The following is a 17,536-nucleotide window of genomic DNA, read 5'->3' as shown; positions in this document are numbered from 1 at the left end:
GTTGTCACTTGTTATTTTTATTAGATGTATCAGATATACTTTTACATATTATATGCGTTCTATGGATTTTTGTATCTTTCAATTTCTCTCAACTGTCTGAAATCAAGATTTTATTCCTCGTTTCTGTCTTATCTTTCCCAAGGAATCGTCTACTGCCCGCTTTTAGCTGATTTTCCACATTAGTCCTTTATCTTTTTCCACATTGTTCCAGGTGTATTTATTTAAGACAGCTAATTTACTACCTCGTTCAGAGAACTCTATCGCCTCTAAAATCTGTTACCTAAACACTCTCACGCGAAACACCGTTGGGATATATGGGGAACCTTCGTACTTTAAACTAAATTCTATATTTAATAATACGAAAATATTATTTCAAATTAAATTCTATATTTTTTCGTGCATAAAGGATTACACCGAAAGTGGAGAAGATTCTGGCCGTTTCTAATTATAGCGTAGACTCGCGTGACGAACATCCGATAGGCATTTAAAGGCTGGTAGGTGGAGTTGTTCACCGGCCATGTAGAAACGAGGCTCTGTAACCGGGGTTAAGAGAAACCGAGTGGAAGTAATCCATTTACGCCGGATTTCTGATCGTGGCGGTTCCGCCAGGGCAGCCGGCAAAAGCTGTTGCGAGGAAGAGGTAGCTAATAGGTCGATCAAAGAACGAGACACGGAATGGCGAGCACACAATGTGAAAAAAGCGCGGACGAGCGAATCAACTCTGTACGCTATGCCGCCTCCGCCACGCGATGCGTCTTAGGTCACGGATCAAACAGCGGTTCTTGGCCTGAACTGTTAACCTACGACCTCGCTAATCCTCTTACGTTCCAACTCAGACGAGACCTTCCCTTCACCTTGTGCGCGTGCACGAACCATTCTCGGCTATGTATCAACTCGTAACTTCTCGATTAATTGCTCAGAGAATGGACATTTATTTGTAGTCTACGATCTACGACTATAGCGAAGGCCACGAGGCTTCTCTCTATCTCTGACAGAATCTTCAGAATCTTTGTCATCCCAATACTTATTGGAATGGAGAATTTGAAAAGTTTCGCCAGTCGATCGTCTAATAAATAAAATTACCAAGAGAAGGATTAACGTCGAACGTTAAATACCGCGTGGCATAGCGAACATGGTGTATCACCATGGTGTATCAGCAAATTTTAAGAAATGCATTTATAGAAATTCGAACGAAGAACGATAGCTACTAGGAGGAGTCCGCGAATCCCTATTACACGAACCGTAAGGGTAGTAGGGACTTAAAGGGAGTAAAGGATGTTCCACCGTACTCAATGTCGAATATCGAACGTAGAATATTAATCAAATATCGTATAGCCAAAGTTGTAGCGAATTGCAAATTTAAAGTACTCGATATCGAGCCTTAAATACCGTACCGATATGTTGTACGTGTAAATATCAATTCGATCGATACTTATTCATAGTTCATGTATGATTTATGATTAAGGGTGAACCACAAGCTCCAATTTTATTAACCGGAGTAGAAGCGAATAATCAAGTTCATCCTATCGAGCCGCCGCCTTCGATACGACTGGTCGATGGACCAACTCCGTACGAAGGTAGATTAGAACTTTTACATCGTGGTGACTGGAGAGCTGTGTGCACAAATTCGCGAAAGTAAGTAAACTAAATTTGCGTAAACGTGATTCCCGTAAAGATTTAGCATTTATATATCTGTGCCTTCTTAGCACGTTAATTAAATTAATACGTTGATGCGTAGCTGGACAAGGGCTGATCTAGAAACAGCGTGCAGGCAGCTTGGTTTCCAAGGTGGAAGATGGTGGTCGTGGATGGACAGACAATGGCCAGCGAAGCCACGATTGCTTTACGAACAACCAGGTTGCAGAGGCACCGAGTCCTCTTTAACGAGCTGCGAGAGATGGTCCGAAAGGCAGCTCGGTGGCGGTGTTTGCGGTACAGTTTTAACCGAACCTGTAAACGTAGACGTAGTTGTAGCGTCCGTGAAAGATCACCAACACCGTACGATTTTCAGATTATCATCCCGATCTTGGAATATCGTGTTTACCGCGCCACGATGGAGCCACGAAAGCGATTAAACATTGGAGAGGCATTCGTTTCGAAGAAGCGTTGTACGATCGACCACTGATCCAAGAAAATACGCTTTACGTGCGGAGATCGAAGTCGATTCTACGGAACGTTGTGATTGAGTAAGCATTTCATGGTTTAGTCGTACTAATTAAGTAAAATATAGATCGTTTTCATAGCTAGAAATTTGGAAAACAAATTCAGACGAATTTTGGCCTTTGAATTATAGCTAATTATATAGCCTTAGAATTGGACGATGCTAGGAAACAGAGATCGGCGATCGTACCGCGAATTATGAAAATCTGTTGGATCGATCACGATTTCTCTAAAATGAAATATCGGAGACGAGCGCTATGTCTCGACGATCGAAGCTAATGAACAAAACATTTAGTAACGTTGTTTCCGTTTAAAAGGCATGCAGGGACAGGTCGGGAATATAATGTTACGGCAGCGATCGATGTCGAGGGTGTTCCACCGCAAATGGATTCGATTTCGGTTATTCATGCTGCCTTTACCGGCATTAATGTCACCACGCCGGATGGCCCTGTCATAATCAACAATAGTACCATTCAAAACAACAGAGGTAACGTTATTCCTAGTCTCATCCGATAGAACTATTCCAATTCCACTTCGTCGTTGATTTTTATATCGCTAATCAACGATTAATTCGTAGGATATGGAATTTACGTGAATAGTTCGTCGGGAATGGCACGCATCAATGACTGTAGTATATTAGATAACGGAGCCGATGGAATCAAATACGTTCATTTCGACGAACGACCCGATGACAAGTTAGACCGTACAGAGGTGTTTGATTTGTGTACATTTCCAACTACGGCCAGTCAAACGTTTCCTGTTATAATATCCATGGAACAGAGCAAATATGCACCTAACATAAAACGTTGCCCACAAGTAAACGAATTTATAAATTATCATACAAATAGTGATAGAAGATACGAAGAGAGTATCATATCTGGTGTAATGTTAATTTTAGCACATCTTTACAAGACCAGGACACGTGTTGACTATGCACTTTTTGCAAATGAAGACCGACAGAAATAACAGTGCTATGATAGAAGTATACGATGGTATAGGCGAAGCGGAAAAATTGCTAGCTAGAGTGAGAGTAAAAAATGGCACGTTACCTCAGAGCGTGGCTACAACTCGACAAAATTTGTATGTAAAATTCGTCGCCGAACCACGTACGAATACCATCGTTTTCGTGCGATTGTCTTCTGGTTATAGTAAGCTCGCAAATAATCTAAATTTCGTCTTAACTTTCTATATTTCTAATCTTTCCACCTCTAATCTCTATATCTCCAATTCTATTCCAGAAAAGACCTACGATCTAAACGTGACTGGAAGTATCGTGGCCGGTAACAATGGAAGAGGAATCGCGGTGGAGAAACTACGATCAGCCTTGCACGTCCACGAAACCTCCGTATCCAGCAATAAATATCTAGCCGGCGTGCATGTGTTGGGCGGCGCTGCGGATGTGAATATTACGAGCAGTCGCATATCTTTTAATACGGGAGACGGCGTGAACATTACCCTTACCGGAGGAAATCGCAATGTGTCTCGGACAAGTATTTCCTCCAATCAGGGCTACGGTTTTGCAGCATGGTTTAACGACAGTTCCACTACCGAATACGTCTATTTTAATCAGACTACCGTAGTCGAATATTCGCAGATATTTCGCAACAAAGATATTGGCATCCTAGTGAGTATATTCTAAGAGAAATGAATTAGCAGAAATAGATTTTTATCGAAGCCTTATTGCGCGTTGGAGCGAACGCTCTGAGAAATTAACAAGCTCCTCTTATAATTTGAAGAATAGCAATCCCATTAATATGGATGGCTGCATGAACCTACAAAAAAAGACAAAGTCGATTAAAAAAAGAAATCACAGTTAACGTTCGTATTATTTATAGGTTGGTAATGCAACCGGCAATTCGTACGTGAACGTGACGGGTAATTGGTTCAATAGTAGTTCTGAGACTGCGGTGCAAATAGGATCTAGTTGGAAACACGACGAAGGATTATTAAAACTTCAAATTGGCCACAATTCTTTCATACAGAATACAAAATTTGGGATCAAATTGAGTCCTGCTCTCAATTTAAAAGCAACGATAGAATACAATTACTTCAGAGAGCAGTCTAGTGGTTGTATACTGATCAAGAATCCTCTCTATGAGGAATTTAACATCTTGCCCGCGGACATCGTTGTCAGACACAACGAATTTTACAATAATCGCGGTGCCTTTGTAGTCAGCATCGGTCTTTCACCCTATAGCGATGTACAGAGATTATTGTTCACTAGAAATTTTTTGCGTGACAATCGTGTCCGAGAGCTGTTCGACAGTAGGAATACTGTGAGATCCAGATTAATTCCGCGTTCTAGAGTCGCGGCTGTGGTCGTTGTTTCATCGAGCAACGTCGAGGTTTTCCGTAATATTTTACATAATCCCGAATCACGATACGAAATTGGCTCTCATTTAGAAGATCAGAGTAAGATTATAAATTGTACTTATAATTGGCTTGGATTTGCCGAAGAGAATAAGATATTCGAAAGATTATTCCATAGGTTTGTACTGTTTAATTTTACATTTGTCTTATAAGCTTTATGATAGACCAATTTTATAAACTTTTTAATGTACCGTTTTCATTTTAGAAAAGACAGATACAATCTCGCCAAGATCGAATACTTGCCGTACTTGTTACATAGCAGCAATCCAGGGGCCAACACAATCATCTCAAATCCAACATTCGTTCCACGATTCGTTACACCCGGTACAAACTTGGTCGGTGGTGAAGTGGATGGTCGCGAATTTTTAAACTCTGGAGAATACATCGTTGAGAGGGATATCAACGTGAGACCAGGTGGAAAATTGATTCTGCATCCTGGGGTCACTTTGCGTTTCCCACCAGCTGTGGGAATGATGGTTGCTGGAACGTTAGACGCTCGTGGGATAAGGCCAAGCGATATCCTGTTCACTTTGAAAGAAGAACTTCTTATGGATTCGGACAACGAGACTCTTACGAGTCAAGCATTTAGTGGACTAAATGAAGTGGAGTCCGTACCCGTGAGGCTTCTTGGAGGAAAGACGAATCTCGAAGGAAGATTACAGGTAAAATTATTTACCATTACTGACGAAACACTGAATCAAATGGAATTATAATCATTAGGAAATTGACGTAAAATTATAAGATCAAGAAAAAAGAAGAGAATTGTACAATTTTGAATTGCACTATGGAATTCTTACGTATGCTTAACAGGTAAAAGTAGGAGAAAAATGGGGAACGGTATGCAATTACGGTTGGACAATCCGAGACGCGGCTCTAGTATGTCACCAATTAGGTCTCACTTTAGATCCAGATAATTGGCTGCTGGAACGTTCGCAAATTCCAAACGCTGGTATCAACGAAGACATTATTTTAAGCAACGTTAGATGTACCGTGGACGATAACGATATATCGAAGTGTAAAGCAGAAACAGAGCAGAACTTTGAGAATTCTTGCACTCACGAGAACGACGTGGGTGTTAGATGTTCGGAAGCTGCGTGGGCGGGTCTTCGACTGGGACCGTTAGCCCTGAGAAGCGACCTTCAATTTGTAACGATAGAAAAAGCAGGTCTGCTTGACTATACAACAAATTCCTTCAAGCCAGGTACGTCTTATAATAACCATTTAAAAATTTTCAAAAAATTTTTATGAAATACGATCATAAAAGATGATTAAATTTGCACAGCTCTTCAAATCGATTTTGCAAGACATTCGTTGGACAGTGTTAGAATAATTGACAATCTGCAAGACGGTCTAGGAATTTTATATTCGGACATATACTCGGTGGATGCTGTAAACACTGTGAAGAACAGCGATTTCTCGCAAAACGGGGGAAGTGGGATCAGTTTCAAACAATTGGGAATGGAAATCATCAATTCTCGGATCGAGAACAACAAAGTCGCCGGGATAAGGCACAATCCTGCCCTTTCTGCAGTTCAACAAAGAGAATTCGCTGGGTGGTTCCTACGTATGCCGGATTTAATTGATTCGTCGTATAATCCAGTAGTCATACCGTATAACATGAGAGACATTGAATTGTCTAACGAGGAAACTAAATATATGATAACTGTCAAAGTTACTGGCGATCCTATTCGACAACGTATTGCCATTAAAGTAAGTGTATCGAAAGAGTCGACATTCCTTTCTGTTTTTACAAAGAAATAATTAAAAGATACTTCTCTGATTCTACAGTGCACTCCAGGATACGTTATCGGTATTCAACTTTTAAATCCCATCGAAAATCGTAGTACAGAACAGATCGTTCTACATGATTCGCAATACGTCGATCCTAGTCGAGAAAGTTGGAACTTGAAACGCGATTTGGCAATATTTCCTGCAACATCGACCTCTTATGCTGTGATTTTAGAATACGATAGCGGCACCAACGCACTTGGAGGGGCTGTTGTTGTTCTCACAGCTCTTCAAGCTCCGATACAGGTATGGGAATTAGAATGTTCAAACGTTTATAGTATCGAAGATATATAAAATATTATTTACAGGATGTACGAAACAAAATCGTAAGAGGCCCCATCCCAAAGTTGCTAGTAACCAAGTCCAAAATCAAGAACAATAAGAAAGGTATACTCGCGTCATTTTACAATCGGTATCTGGATGAAATTGGCGATCATTTTCTTCGAAAGGCAAACGAAACTATACAATTGGTCGCTTGTGAGATTTCTCACAACCAGGAGCAAGCTATTTACGTACATTCACCTTACTGGAACATTTACCAGACGAATATGTCTGAAATTGCGATTCACATTAACGATAGCTTGATCACAGACAATGGCAAAGGAATACATCAATTCAGTCGCGATGCAAGACATTCGAACAATCTTTTCCATTGGATAATGCAAGATAGTACGATCGAAAGAAACAGAAGGGGGGGCTTTGAAGTGATTTTGCCTGACGTGTGGCAGTATAACGAGAATTTCACGCACACTTTATATTTTGATAACAATACCTGGCGAAACAACGAGCAGTTTGGCTTTGTAGTCGACGGCCACTATGCCACCTTGAATATGTCCAATAATAGATTCGAGGGAAATCAATGTAAAACTGGTTTGATTTCCATTCAAGGAATGGAGAAAAAAATGCAGATTAATAACAATTATATCGAGAGCAATACTGGAGGCTATATGGTGGAATTCAAGGCAGACAGCCAATCAGAAATTTTGGGAAACGTCGATGCGCGTTTTTATAACAACGAAGTCAAACGAAATACCTATGATCCAGCTAGTATGGGACCACGTCGTACAGACGATAGTCCTAGTTACGTTGTTGGGTTTCATGGTATACAGAAAGTGCAAATAAACAGAAATTTATTTGGCGATAATTCTTTGGATTATGAATTATTGGCTGGCATTAGAACAGCTAAAATTAACAACGAAGTTGATGTGTCGGAGAATTGGTGGGGAACTGATAACGATACTAAAATCAGGTATTAATTTATCTATATAACAAACATTAATCTATAATTAATTTAATCGTCTCGTTATATCTCATGTAAGTATTCGTTATTCACAGACAAAGTATTTTCGATTTCGATGATTGGAATGATCACGCAGTTGCCAACTACCGACCTTTCTTAACCAGCGATTCTTTTGATTCTTCGGTGTCTGCATCCTGGCAGATTGGAAAGGAAATAGATCTGGATAATTTAGGTGGACGCATAGTAGAAAATCTATCCATTCATTCCAGAGACAAGCCTTACGTTGTTAAATCTGATATCACGATCATGCCAGAAGCCACATTGCACGTTTATCCGGATGTTGTTATGGAATTTGCACCCAACGTTGGGATTCTTGTTCTTGGTACATTGAAAGCTGTAGGTGCACCTGGTCATGAGATAATAATGAAACCGATGGAACGCGAAGACGTTAGTGACTCTACGAACGCAAAGTTAAGAAAAAGTGGAAATATAATTTCCGTGTCGGATGAAACTATCCGTCTTTGTAAAGATGGACGATGTTCGTCCCTGTACAACGAAGGTAAAACTTTTTTAAACGCATATAGTCATATAATAAATATACGTTCATTTTTTTTATCCAAGCTGGGATATTCATTTTATTATATTCGTACAGGATTCTTGGAATTCTTCAATAGAACAACCTTACAGTGGATACCCTTGTGCGACACTAGATTTACTGAAAGAAACGCACAAGTAGCCTGTCGACAGTTGGGCCACGACTCGCTTAATGTCTATGTATCCTATGATCGTAGATACGAACTTCATCCTGGTTCTTTAATACGCGTTTGGTCTTGGCCCGAACCATTGCAGGTAAATAAAAGTACACCGTTTAAAGCGATTTGATGATCGTTCTCTGTTTTTTAGTGCTGTATTCGTTGATCTCGTATTTCTCTTTTCTTAACATTCTATATACACACATACTGGATATTTTAATGTATAATAATATTTCAGTGTACCGGAAAAGAAGTGAAATTGGAAGATTGTCAAATTAGACTAAACGGGCAATTATACGGGCACCGGCACGAATGCCCATGGGACAGTCAGTTCGTCTTCATAAATTGTGGGAAACGTAATCTGGACGATTCGCATGACTATTGGGGCGGAATACGGATTGCCAACAGCGAATTCGAGCGTCACTTGTACGAGCATCGTATTCACGATGTCGTGACTCACGAAACAGTAAGACGCGTCGAGTCGGTGTTAAGATACATTAAGATCATCGGTGCTGGTATTTTGCATTTTGAGAAATCAGCTGCCCTGCAAACGATTATGAAATCTCCGACGATAACGCACGTTAACATAACTCGTAGCGCTTATCACGGCATTAACGTGATATCGCCGACCCATACGGTTCGTATCGGATAATGTTGCTCTTTTATTATTGACTAGGTCTTTTTATTATTTTATCAATACATTTGTTACTCTTGTAGGTCGAATTATTATTCAACGTTATCGATAACGTGCTTGGAAATGGTGTGAATTTACTGTCAATAACGGGCGAAGGTCGCGAAGCGGATGAAAGTTCGTTTACTCCAATTAAAGATCTTAGTATTCCTTATCATTTGTTCAGCATGATCGATATTTGCGATACTACTAAAGAAATTACACTGGAGGAACGAGTTATAGTTTATTACAAATACGACAATCATCCTGTGAATTGTGTTAAGATCTTTCGCAGTGCTTACAGGGCAAAACCTTTTGGATTTAGGTATCCACATTTCCCAATAGAACATCTATCCTTCTTTAATCGTATCAAATTTAATTTACATCGTTTTAGGCTTTTGCAATTTAATTTGTTTAATTCCACTGGGAAACCGGGCCGAACTGATAGCATTACTTTGTACGATGGAGACATTTATAATATCACTGCCAAAAGGATAGGCCACTTGGAAGCTAATAGTCTCGATGAAAAGAAATTATTCAGAACTCAGGGACCAAGCCTTAGTATAAGATTATTCGCCAATGGTGCAAGCAACGTACATGGATTTATTGCAGAAGTAGTCACTCTACCGATCTCTGCTATTGGATTCAGTAAGGAAAATTGTTACGTAACTTGAATATAGTATATCCATGTCATACTCTTCTTTCTATATATATACATATTTTTTTTTTCATTGTTCAGATCGTGATGTGCAACATAACATTTCCTATTCTGTGATAACTAACTGCCGTGAAGGAGCGATTAAATACGCTAGTGCTGGCGAAGTGAATGCTATAATGACCCTTGAACGTAATCAATTCACGAATAATTGCGAGAAACTGTATGGTAATTTTTCAACCTGCAAGTCAGCTGTATGGTTGGATGTCCAAAATACTCAATCTTTGTACTTCAGAGTAAGCGTCCCAATATTTGTTAAAGTATCTTTTGATTGCTTAAAATGTGCGTGTCTTTTTAAATATATTATCTTCGATATCATAGAATAACGTTGTTCGACAAAACCAAGGTGGTCTTTCGATTCGAGCGGATTCCAGGGGCTCTGCGACTTCATTGGAAGGATGGATTCATAATAATCTTTTTGCAGAAAATTTCAACAAACCTGCTCTGTATGTAAGAAGGAACATCTCCGATGACGCTAGTGAACAGAAAGGTTGATCGAGTATTTTTCAGATACGTGGAAGGTCGTCAAAGCAGTCCCTATCAAGAAGTTATTATATTCAGAAACTATTTTACAAAGAACAATGCTCTCTATGATAATAACATTGTCCTAAAACAAGTAGTCAGCAATATGACTCTGAATTATTTGCATGCCAATCTTGGTGCGCATCTCTTGGAAATCTCTGGATTCGAAGGAGTTCGTTTACCTATCTATCAAAGCACATCTCACAATGGTTTCTATAAGTACGCGGCTCTGCTTCAACATCCGACATTTCAAACAACAACAAATTTCATTCATAAATTCTATGAAAAATTATTTCAGAAATTACGCAGTGGACCGTGACGGCCGTAGCACGGTAGTTGCAGGAACCCCTGGCCAACAATACGTGGATAACGTTTTCTTTAATCCAGACAACGATTACGAAATGCTTACGATGAATAGATCACAGTATGCATAATACTAAATATCGTTTTATAATTGGATGCATAGAATGTTAATCATATAATTTTTAATTATACAGACAGTTAGAAATGTGGAGGTCCCATATAGATGCACGACACAATTGGTGGGGATATAACGAAACCCTAGCTGTTGCTGGTAGAATCAGAGACAGGGGAGATTCTCCGGAGCTGTTACAAGTTGACTATCAACCTTTCCATATGAGCAATCAGTCAGTGTTGAATGGCAAATGTCCACCAGCATGGGATTTAGTGGGCGATACATGCTACATATACATTGGTGCTCCCATGGATTTTTTTAGCGCTCGAGAATTCTGTAGAGTGAGTCATCGATCGCTGGAATTCTTAGTATGTCTAATTACCTGATTTATAGGCTCGTTTAATGAAATTTGTTCCAATGCCGTTAGTCTGTGAACGCGTCCATGCCGTTCATTATGGGCAATTATCTGGAAGTTTGGCAATTTCTGCGAAAACAACAAGTTGGATACGATTATTCTGATCGTGCCTGGGTACAACAATTAGATCGTGTGGATAAGTGCACCACTTTCATATATCAGACTATCGAAATTGACTACTGTGCTCAGCCAAGTCCTTTCATTTGTGAGATTGGTAAGTTTTACTATACATATAATTCTAGGAAAAAAGATATATATATACATCTTTTTTTTTAATTCCAGATCCTAAAGTAAATATCGATCCGCTATCTTGGAGAAAAGACATAGTTGCAGTGGCTGTGTTAGGGGCAGCTGGCGTAGCCCTAGCGCTATTAACGGCTGCTATCGCACTCTGGGTATCCAAGTCAAAAAGGAGGAACCTCGAAAGGCTAGAAAGACGGAATTCAATCAGACAATCTTTGCATTCTTTGCGATCAGTCGGCTCCACCTCTGGTTTCACTGAACTGGCATACAGACGCAAACCTATTGCGGTACATATTCTTCTGTTTCAAGCAATTCTTCCACCTCTCTGTCGTATCACACGATTATCATTACGCATATATTCATTTCAGACGAAACACTCTACAGATACTTTGAACTCGAAGTCGCTAGATTATAGAAGAATGTTAAATGGTGGTAGTATAGATTCAATGGACAAATCTCAATTAAACTCATCCATGGAAGACAATCAAAGCTACGATGTATACGAAGCACATAATCCAAGATATTCCCCGAGCACTAGCGATTTCAAAGGAGCTGTTCAAAAGTACGGCGCTCCACAAAGCGGGGATAATCCAGTGTTTGATTTGACATATCGCAACGAAGGTTTTAGAAATCATTCCACGTTTGCTTCAAGAACCACCAACGACTGGCCCATTGAATCCATCACAGAAACCACCGCTGATGAAACTCCAGTTGTCGATGCTACCAATGAGAGTTCATACCTTCATAATACCTCTACCCTTCCATTAAATTCGAGTCTTGCCTTGACTGACTCTATTAGCGAATTGAAACGCGATATCGACGGATCAGCATCATACAGTACAATGGATTATGATTCAAAACGCAGTTATGATAACGCAACGTTCACACCGAGTCAGACATCGGAGCCTGTACCAGAGTATGCTCCAAACTTTAATCCTCCGATACCGCCTCATCCTTATCATTATCACGAAGACAGGCCTCGAAGCGAAGCATTGTTAGAAACTAATTTGGATACAGGAGAAGAAAAGCCTTTACGTTCGAAAAGCGAAGCCTTGCTAGAGACTAATTTGGATGTGTTTTTGGCAAACGAGCCAACGGAATTAACGCAACTGTCAGCTGGGGCGCGAAGCAAAAGTCAGCCCTTGGAAACGGCGATGTAAATTGTTAATGGGAAGTGAAATTGCATCGTTCATTGAATTATGTAGGTAATGTAAATGTTAAAAAGAAATACCGCCAGAAATGTATCCACTGGTAGAGTATAATTTTTATTACGTGAAACACGAAGAAAGGACTTCTAGGTGGAAATTGATTATTATTATTCAGCCCACCGAATTTAATACTTAAGCTATTTGAACTCAAGAAGAAAGACGCGACAGAACTCTGTCATTTTTTCGAAGAAAAATATTTTACGTCTGCTATCTTCTTGTAGCTGAGATCTCAGTATTCGGGTGGCTCTTAATTTAATAGATGTTAACGGATGAATAAGAAGGAGCTTGTTTTACATTTTATACAAGATGCACTTGCGCACAATCCCAAGTTGTACCTAATTACGTAGTACGTAATACATAGTATATTCACTAATGTATTGACTAAAATGAAACTTTTTATTATACATCGTGTACAAAGAGCGAATGATACAACGATATGAGCGATAGTTCGCGATTGGGATAATTTAAAGAGTCATCTACACGCACGTGAAGCGCACATGTAAAATAGTTTCTACAATACCTCTCTTTGGACATTGACGAACAAGCGACTAATGAAGATTGCACTGAGATTGGGAAACGCGACGTAAAAACGAAAAATATGAAAACATGTCACATATGCATGGTATTACACTGCCAAACACGTTGAACAGAGTATACTTTATTATATTAGCACGATGAGAGGAACTCACGTGCCGACGTTGTGATAGATAACTCGTCTAAGTATAAATTGCGTTTTAGTCTCGTTAATGTACTGATGGTTCTTATCACATAAGCGAGTTATACATTAAGGAATACTACATCTATACATATATACATTTTTATATCAACACGAGAATGATTTAATAGATATAGTTTTCCTTATAGTGTAGGTGATCTCACCAAACGCCTTCGTAAGAATTTTATTGAGCAACAGATTATCCGTCCGTACGCGTAAGTTCATTATACCCGTGCCTTTATTTGGCATATACATATAATATATAAATACAACCGACATCACACAAAAGATGTCTTTCACTGAATCGACTTAAGACACTCCGTTATTCGTATTTTTTTATATTGTTAATTGTAAGAGAATCATAGAGATTTTACGTATAAGTTTTATCGGTGAATAGTAGCTCAACAAACAAAGGTTTACTATGTAACTTTATTCTTCCAAAGAAGAAAGATTAAGACATTATTTAAGGAAGCAAGGATAAGCGTCAATTTACGTGCAAAATATTTTTGACGCACCTTTTCAGGAAGTAATAGTAATGTTCGTTTAAATTATAAAATATTTGTAATTTAATAATTTGTATATTGAACATTGGTCACGACAGTACTAATAAACATTCGATGCATTCGATTAAATGGTTTTATTATCACATTATAAGAAAAATCGAAACAAAAAGAATGGATTTTACTTTTTTTTATATACGTTACAATTAAATAGATATCTTGGACTGTGTATACAATATATTACACGATATAATGAAAGGGTTGACGAATAAATTATGGAAGACTATTTTAAAACAATTATTGAATATATTAATATTAATATCGTTAATAACATTATTAAATATCGGGATCAGATTACTATTCGTCGTAGCCGTTTTTTTTAGACTGCAGAAACGATCAATCGGCGACAGAAGTTCGCCTGTGTTTACAGTAGACGAAAGCTTCTCATATATATATATATATATACATATATATATATCTTTTTTAATTTTTTTCCTTAAAAAGCTCTTTGTGCGATAAAGAAATGGGTCACATAAATATAAACGGCTTTACTCGCTCAGCGTCTTCTAGACGCGATCTTTTTTCATTTAAATATGCTGAATCTTATTATAAGATAGGCATACAAACGTATGTATATACAATTTTCTATTATACTAACATGATAGGAGAGTCACGCCGAGATCGAATAGCTAAAAATTTCCGTCTACGGAATAATTCCATTAAATTTGCATGAATTATTTAAATATTTTGTTCTAGTCTGTTTTTCAGATCGAATGAGCATAATTCGAAATAAAATTTTTTTTTTAAATCTAACACGAGAAAACATCTTAGAAATCAGGAGAACACCTTTCGGTAGGAACTATCCATATATGACGTACGATCAGGAACTACAATAATTAATTAAGTAAAATAACCATCGATCTGTATAGAAAATAAACTGAAGCAAAATCGTTAAATAATTCATTGCGAATTTGAAAAATATCGATGTACATTGTTCGAAATAATTAATTTAATACGAATAACAATTGATAGTACTTTACCTGATATTTCTCAGTACGGGGAACTAGTGTTTTTGGTCCCTATAACGTATGTCACAATAAGAAACAAAGAAGAAGGGAAAAATTATTGCACCAATATTGTGTGACATAGCACGTTACGGTAACGAGAAACAGAATCAACAATGCGGTTTGTTCACGGTGCTCGTTAATCCGGAACACTGTTTTTTTTTTATCTCTTACAGTTTAACTTAATTCCTAAAACACTTATTCTTATGAGCCGGCGATATTAACTCGCAACCCTAGTATTTTCGTATCACCTCGTCATTTTTCATTGCACTTTTCATCGCGACCAGATGAATCGCTAAACGAAATACAACACATCGCGTGTCACTAATAGCTCTGCTAATAGTTTTAGCGCGTACGTACGATCAGACAACTTCAGGTACCTTTGAATCGAGAGTTTCGATGGTGACGATGTTAGTTAAAGGTCTCGATATTATCGATCAATCCATATATAACCTGTTCTCTCGTCTTCGATCTTGTGTTCTTTCAATTTTTATAACTCGCACGGATGCAAAAATATAGACTCGATTGAAAGAAAGATATTCATGTTATATATGTTGGTATTTCTTTTTTTCTTTAAGTCAGAATGTACGGTGAAGTTTTTGGCAACTACAACTACACGTCGATTATCGATTATTATCGAAGCTCATTTCAAACTTAGCTGTAGTGTAATATTTATGAAAAATATGTATATCTATATATTCGTATATAATGTATATATATTATATAATTCGTAAGATATTTTACGACTTTTTATGATGCTTAACTTTTAGCGATAAAATGACCCTGGCTTTTCGAACGTCACTCTCTATATCTAAAATTGCACCTTTATACACGAGCGCGGTTTGCAGGAACAAGAACAGAGAGGAACATTTGCAAAACTGCAGAGACATGTTCTCAACTCAATTTTTATCCAAAGAATGTATAATTCATCCCTCTCTCGTGCGTAATTATATAAGCCAATGACATTTGCACTATCGATTCTAATAAGATTTTAAAAAACTCGTCAAGGCTTACTTCTTTTTATGCAGAAAATTATTCGAAAGATCCGCTATACGTTGCAACTAATTCTAAACTAATACACTGCAACGAGGAGGGGGTGAAAAAATGTTGAAACGTATCGCTTTACTGGGAAAAAATAGCGTTTAAAAATTATATAAACTAATTACGTGATTGAGCGATCAATAAAAATCTCAGGTATCAGCATTCTCGACCTGGTTTACCAATGTTAAATAACTCAACGTATGTGTTATATAGCAGTCACTGTAGAAGAACCGTAATTATACGTATGTACTTTACTACAAACAGATACGATCGATTACAAGCAGAAACCGATGGTAAAAATTGGCTCGAGGTGGTGACAATATCTTAAAGGAAAACGTTCGCGAAATGTTTGCAGTATTCATGGCGCGATCCGATGACGAAGTATCGTTAGATCGTCGTTATCACGCGAATCGTAGTCTCCTACAGCGATTCAGGCAAACCGACGAGCCGGAAGCTAACATGAACCGACACTTTGGAGTCGAATAACTTACTCGATAATAGTAAAACTTGACAACTTTACGGCGAACCAACGACAATAACGTATCTCGTTCGGATAAATTCGCGATAGGGTATATATTATATATAAATTTCATATTTAAAAACTTTATATTAAATTAAGTAAAACTCTAAAAATAAAAGCGCTATATCACGCCGGTGATTTTACTTCTCCTTTTTCGTCTTTTTTCGCTATATTAACCAGAGTAGATTATCGTAGTTAACACGTTCGATCATAATAGTATAGCCGGATACTCGGAACCACAATGTTGCGAGCCAATCTACGTACGAACTAAATGCTAACGCGTCATGCGTTCAATTCGTTGCTCAAATTCCGAATATCAGCCATACGGTTGCGGTCATTGATTCCCAGCGAGCCTACTTAAAATGATCGAAACGTGAATTATTTTGGAACGCCACGGTATATTAGTGACACGACCAGACGATGCTAGCTGATCGCGGTTCGTCGCTCCCGGGAATCTATGCATCTAGCGTCCTGATGCTTAATCACAGAGCGGCGAATGGAATAAAGCGAGAAAAAAGAAACAGACGTGAAGATGGGGTGACAGAACAGAAGCCAAGGGGGGGCGGGGGGGCGGGGGGGGACACGGGGGGATAAGGAGAATAGAAAATGTGCCGTGCGCGTCCTGTTCCAGAGGAACTGAAACAAACGACGAGAAAGAAACGACGTCACTGCGTTATGCTACGACGACTTGCATCTGTCTCTAGACTAGAAAGGAACGTGCCACCCTGCGACACGTTAGATTTACGGGGTGGAAGATGGGGGGAGCTTCTTTCGAAGATAAGAAAAAGATGCGAATCCAGTCACGTTGAATACCTTTCGAGACTTCGTACCGCGAATTTCCTCGAAGCTGTTTTAAGACAAGGATTCTTCTTATCATACGTACAGGTGTACGACAATACGTTGCCTTCTTTTACAAGCAGCAAATAAACGTAACCGTTCAGTTACTATCGTGCGAGACTAAAAGATTCGCTCAATCCTGCTGAGAATCACATGAATCTTGATCGGATAATCATCATCACACCATGAATACTTCGATGAATGGATTGCATTCTGCTTGAGGGGGTGCTGGAACAGGTACACGCTTTTCCAAATCCATTCGAGGGAGGAAAGCGTCGATACGCGTCGGTTCTGCGGTTGGTGTGGTCGCAGCGGGCACAGTTGCTCCTGGTGCTAATTGCAGACATTCCGCTGGAGTTAA

The 17,536-nt window shown here is 38.7% G+C and overlaps 3 protein-coding genes across 3 annotated transcripts in view; 1 reads left to right on the top strand and 2 right to left on the bottom strand.

Moving 5' to 3' along the window:
• Positions 1–13,048, top strand: part of bark (C-type lectin domain-containing protein bark beetle) — a 16,485-nt gene extending 3,437 nt beyond the window's left edge. The window contains exons 2-27 of the mRNA XM_069116490.1: positions 1,466–1,635; positions 1,739–1,932; positions 2,012–2,186; positions 2,478–2,647; positions 2,738–2,976; positions 3,059–3,308; positions 3,399–3,784; positions 3,996–4,648; positions 4,736–5,192; positions 5,341–5,731; positions 5,813–6,240; positions 6,319–6,564; positions 6,627–7,567; positions 7,654–8,117; positions 8,211–8,407; positions 8,549–8,947; positions 9,028–9,305; positions 9,375–9,628; positions 9,720–9,931; positions 10,017–10,141; positions 10,206–10,436; positions 10,516–10,641; positions 10,715–10,973; positions 11,060–11,261; positions 11,330–11,577; positions 11,659–13,048. Of these exons, the coding sequence (XP_068972591.1) occupies positions 1,466–1,635; positions 1,739–1,932; positions 2,012–2,186; positions 2,478–2,647; positions 2,738–2,976; positions 3,059–3,308; positions 3,399–3,784; positions 3,996–4,648; positions 4,736–5,192; positions 5,341–5,731; positions 5,813–6,240; positions 6,319–6,564; positions 6,627–7,567; positions 7,654–8,117; positions 8,211–8,407; positions 8,549–8,947; positions 9,028–9,305; positions 9,375–9,628; positions 9,720–9,931; positions 10,017–10,141; positions 10,206–10,436; positions 10,516–10,641; positions 10,715–10,973; positions 11,060–11,261; positions 11,330–11,577; positions 11,659–12,450 (8,487 nt within the window). The 3' untranslated portion in view covers positions 12,451–13,048. The remainder of the gene's footprint in view (positions 1–1,465; positions 1,636–1,738; positions 1,933–2,011; positions 2,187–2,477; positions 2,648–2,737; positions 2,977–3,058; positions 3,309–3,398; positions 3,785–3,995; positions 4,649–4,735; positions 5,193–5,340; positions 5,732–5,812; positions 6,241–6,318; positions 6,565–6,626; positions 7,568–7,653; positions 8,118–8,210; positions 8,408–8,548; positions 8,948–9,027; positions 9,306–9,374; positions 9,629–9,719; positions 9,932–10,016; positions 10,142–10,205; positions 10,437–10,515; positions 10,642–10,714; positions 10,974–11,059; positions 11,262–11,329; positions 11,578–11,658) is intronic.
• Positions 1–14,893, bottom strand: part of Zw10 (Zeste-white 10 kinetochore protein) — a 24,496-nt gene extending 9,603 nt beyond the window's left edge. Inside the window, exon 1 of the mRNA XM_069116498.1 lies at positions 14,754–14,893. The gene's annotated coding sequence lies outside the window, so the exon portion shown is untranslated. The remainder of the gene's footprint in view (positions 1–14,753) is intronic.
• Positions 14,000–17,536, bottom strand: part of LOC138181567 (RNA-binding protein fusilli-like) — a 28,997-nt gene continuing 25,460 nt past the window's right edge. Inside the window, exon 12 of the mRNA XM_069116492.1 lies at positions 14,000–17,536. Coding sequence (XP_068972593.1) covers positions 17,354–17,536 — 183 coding nt within the window. The 3' untranslated portion in view covers positions 14,000–17,353.

This window comes from Bombus flavifrons, chromosome 7, assembly GCF_040668555.2.
Source record: "Bombus flavifrons isolate JBK064 chromosome 7, iyBomFlav1_principal, whole genome shotgun sequence".
In the NCBI taxonomy this organism is placed as follows: Eukaryota; Metazoa; Arthropoda; class Insecta; order Hymenoptera; family Apidae; genus Bombus; species Bombus flavifrons.
Note: the sequence above shows the minus strand (reverse complement) of the source record. Positions and strands in the feature narration are given on the sequence as shown.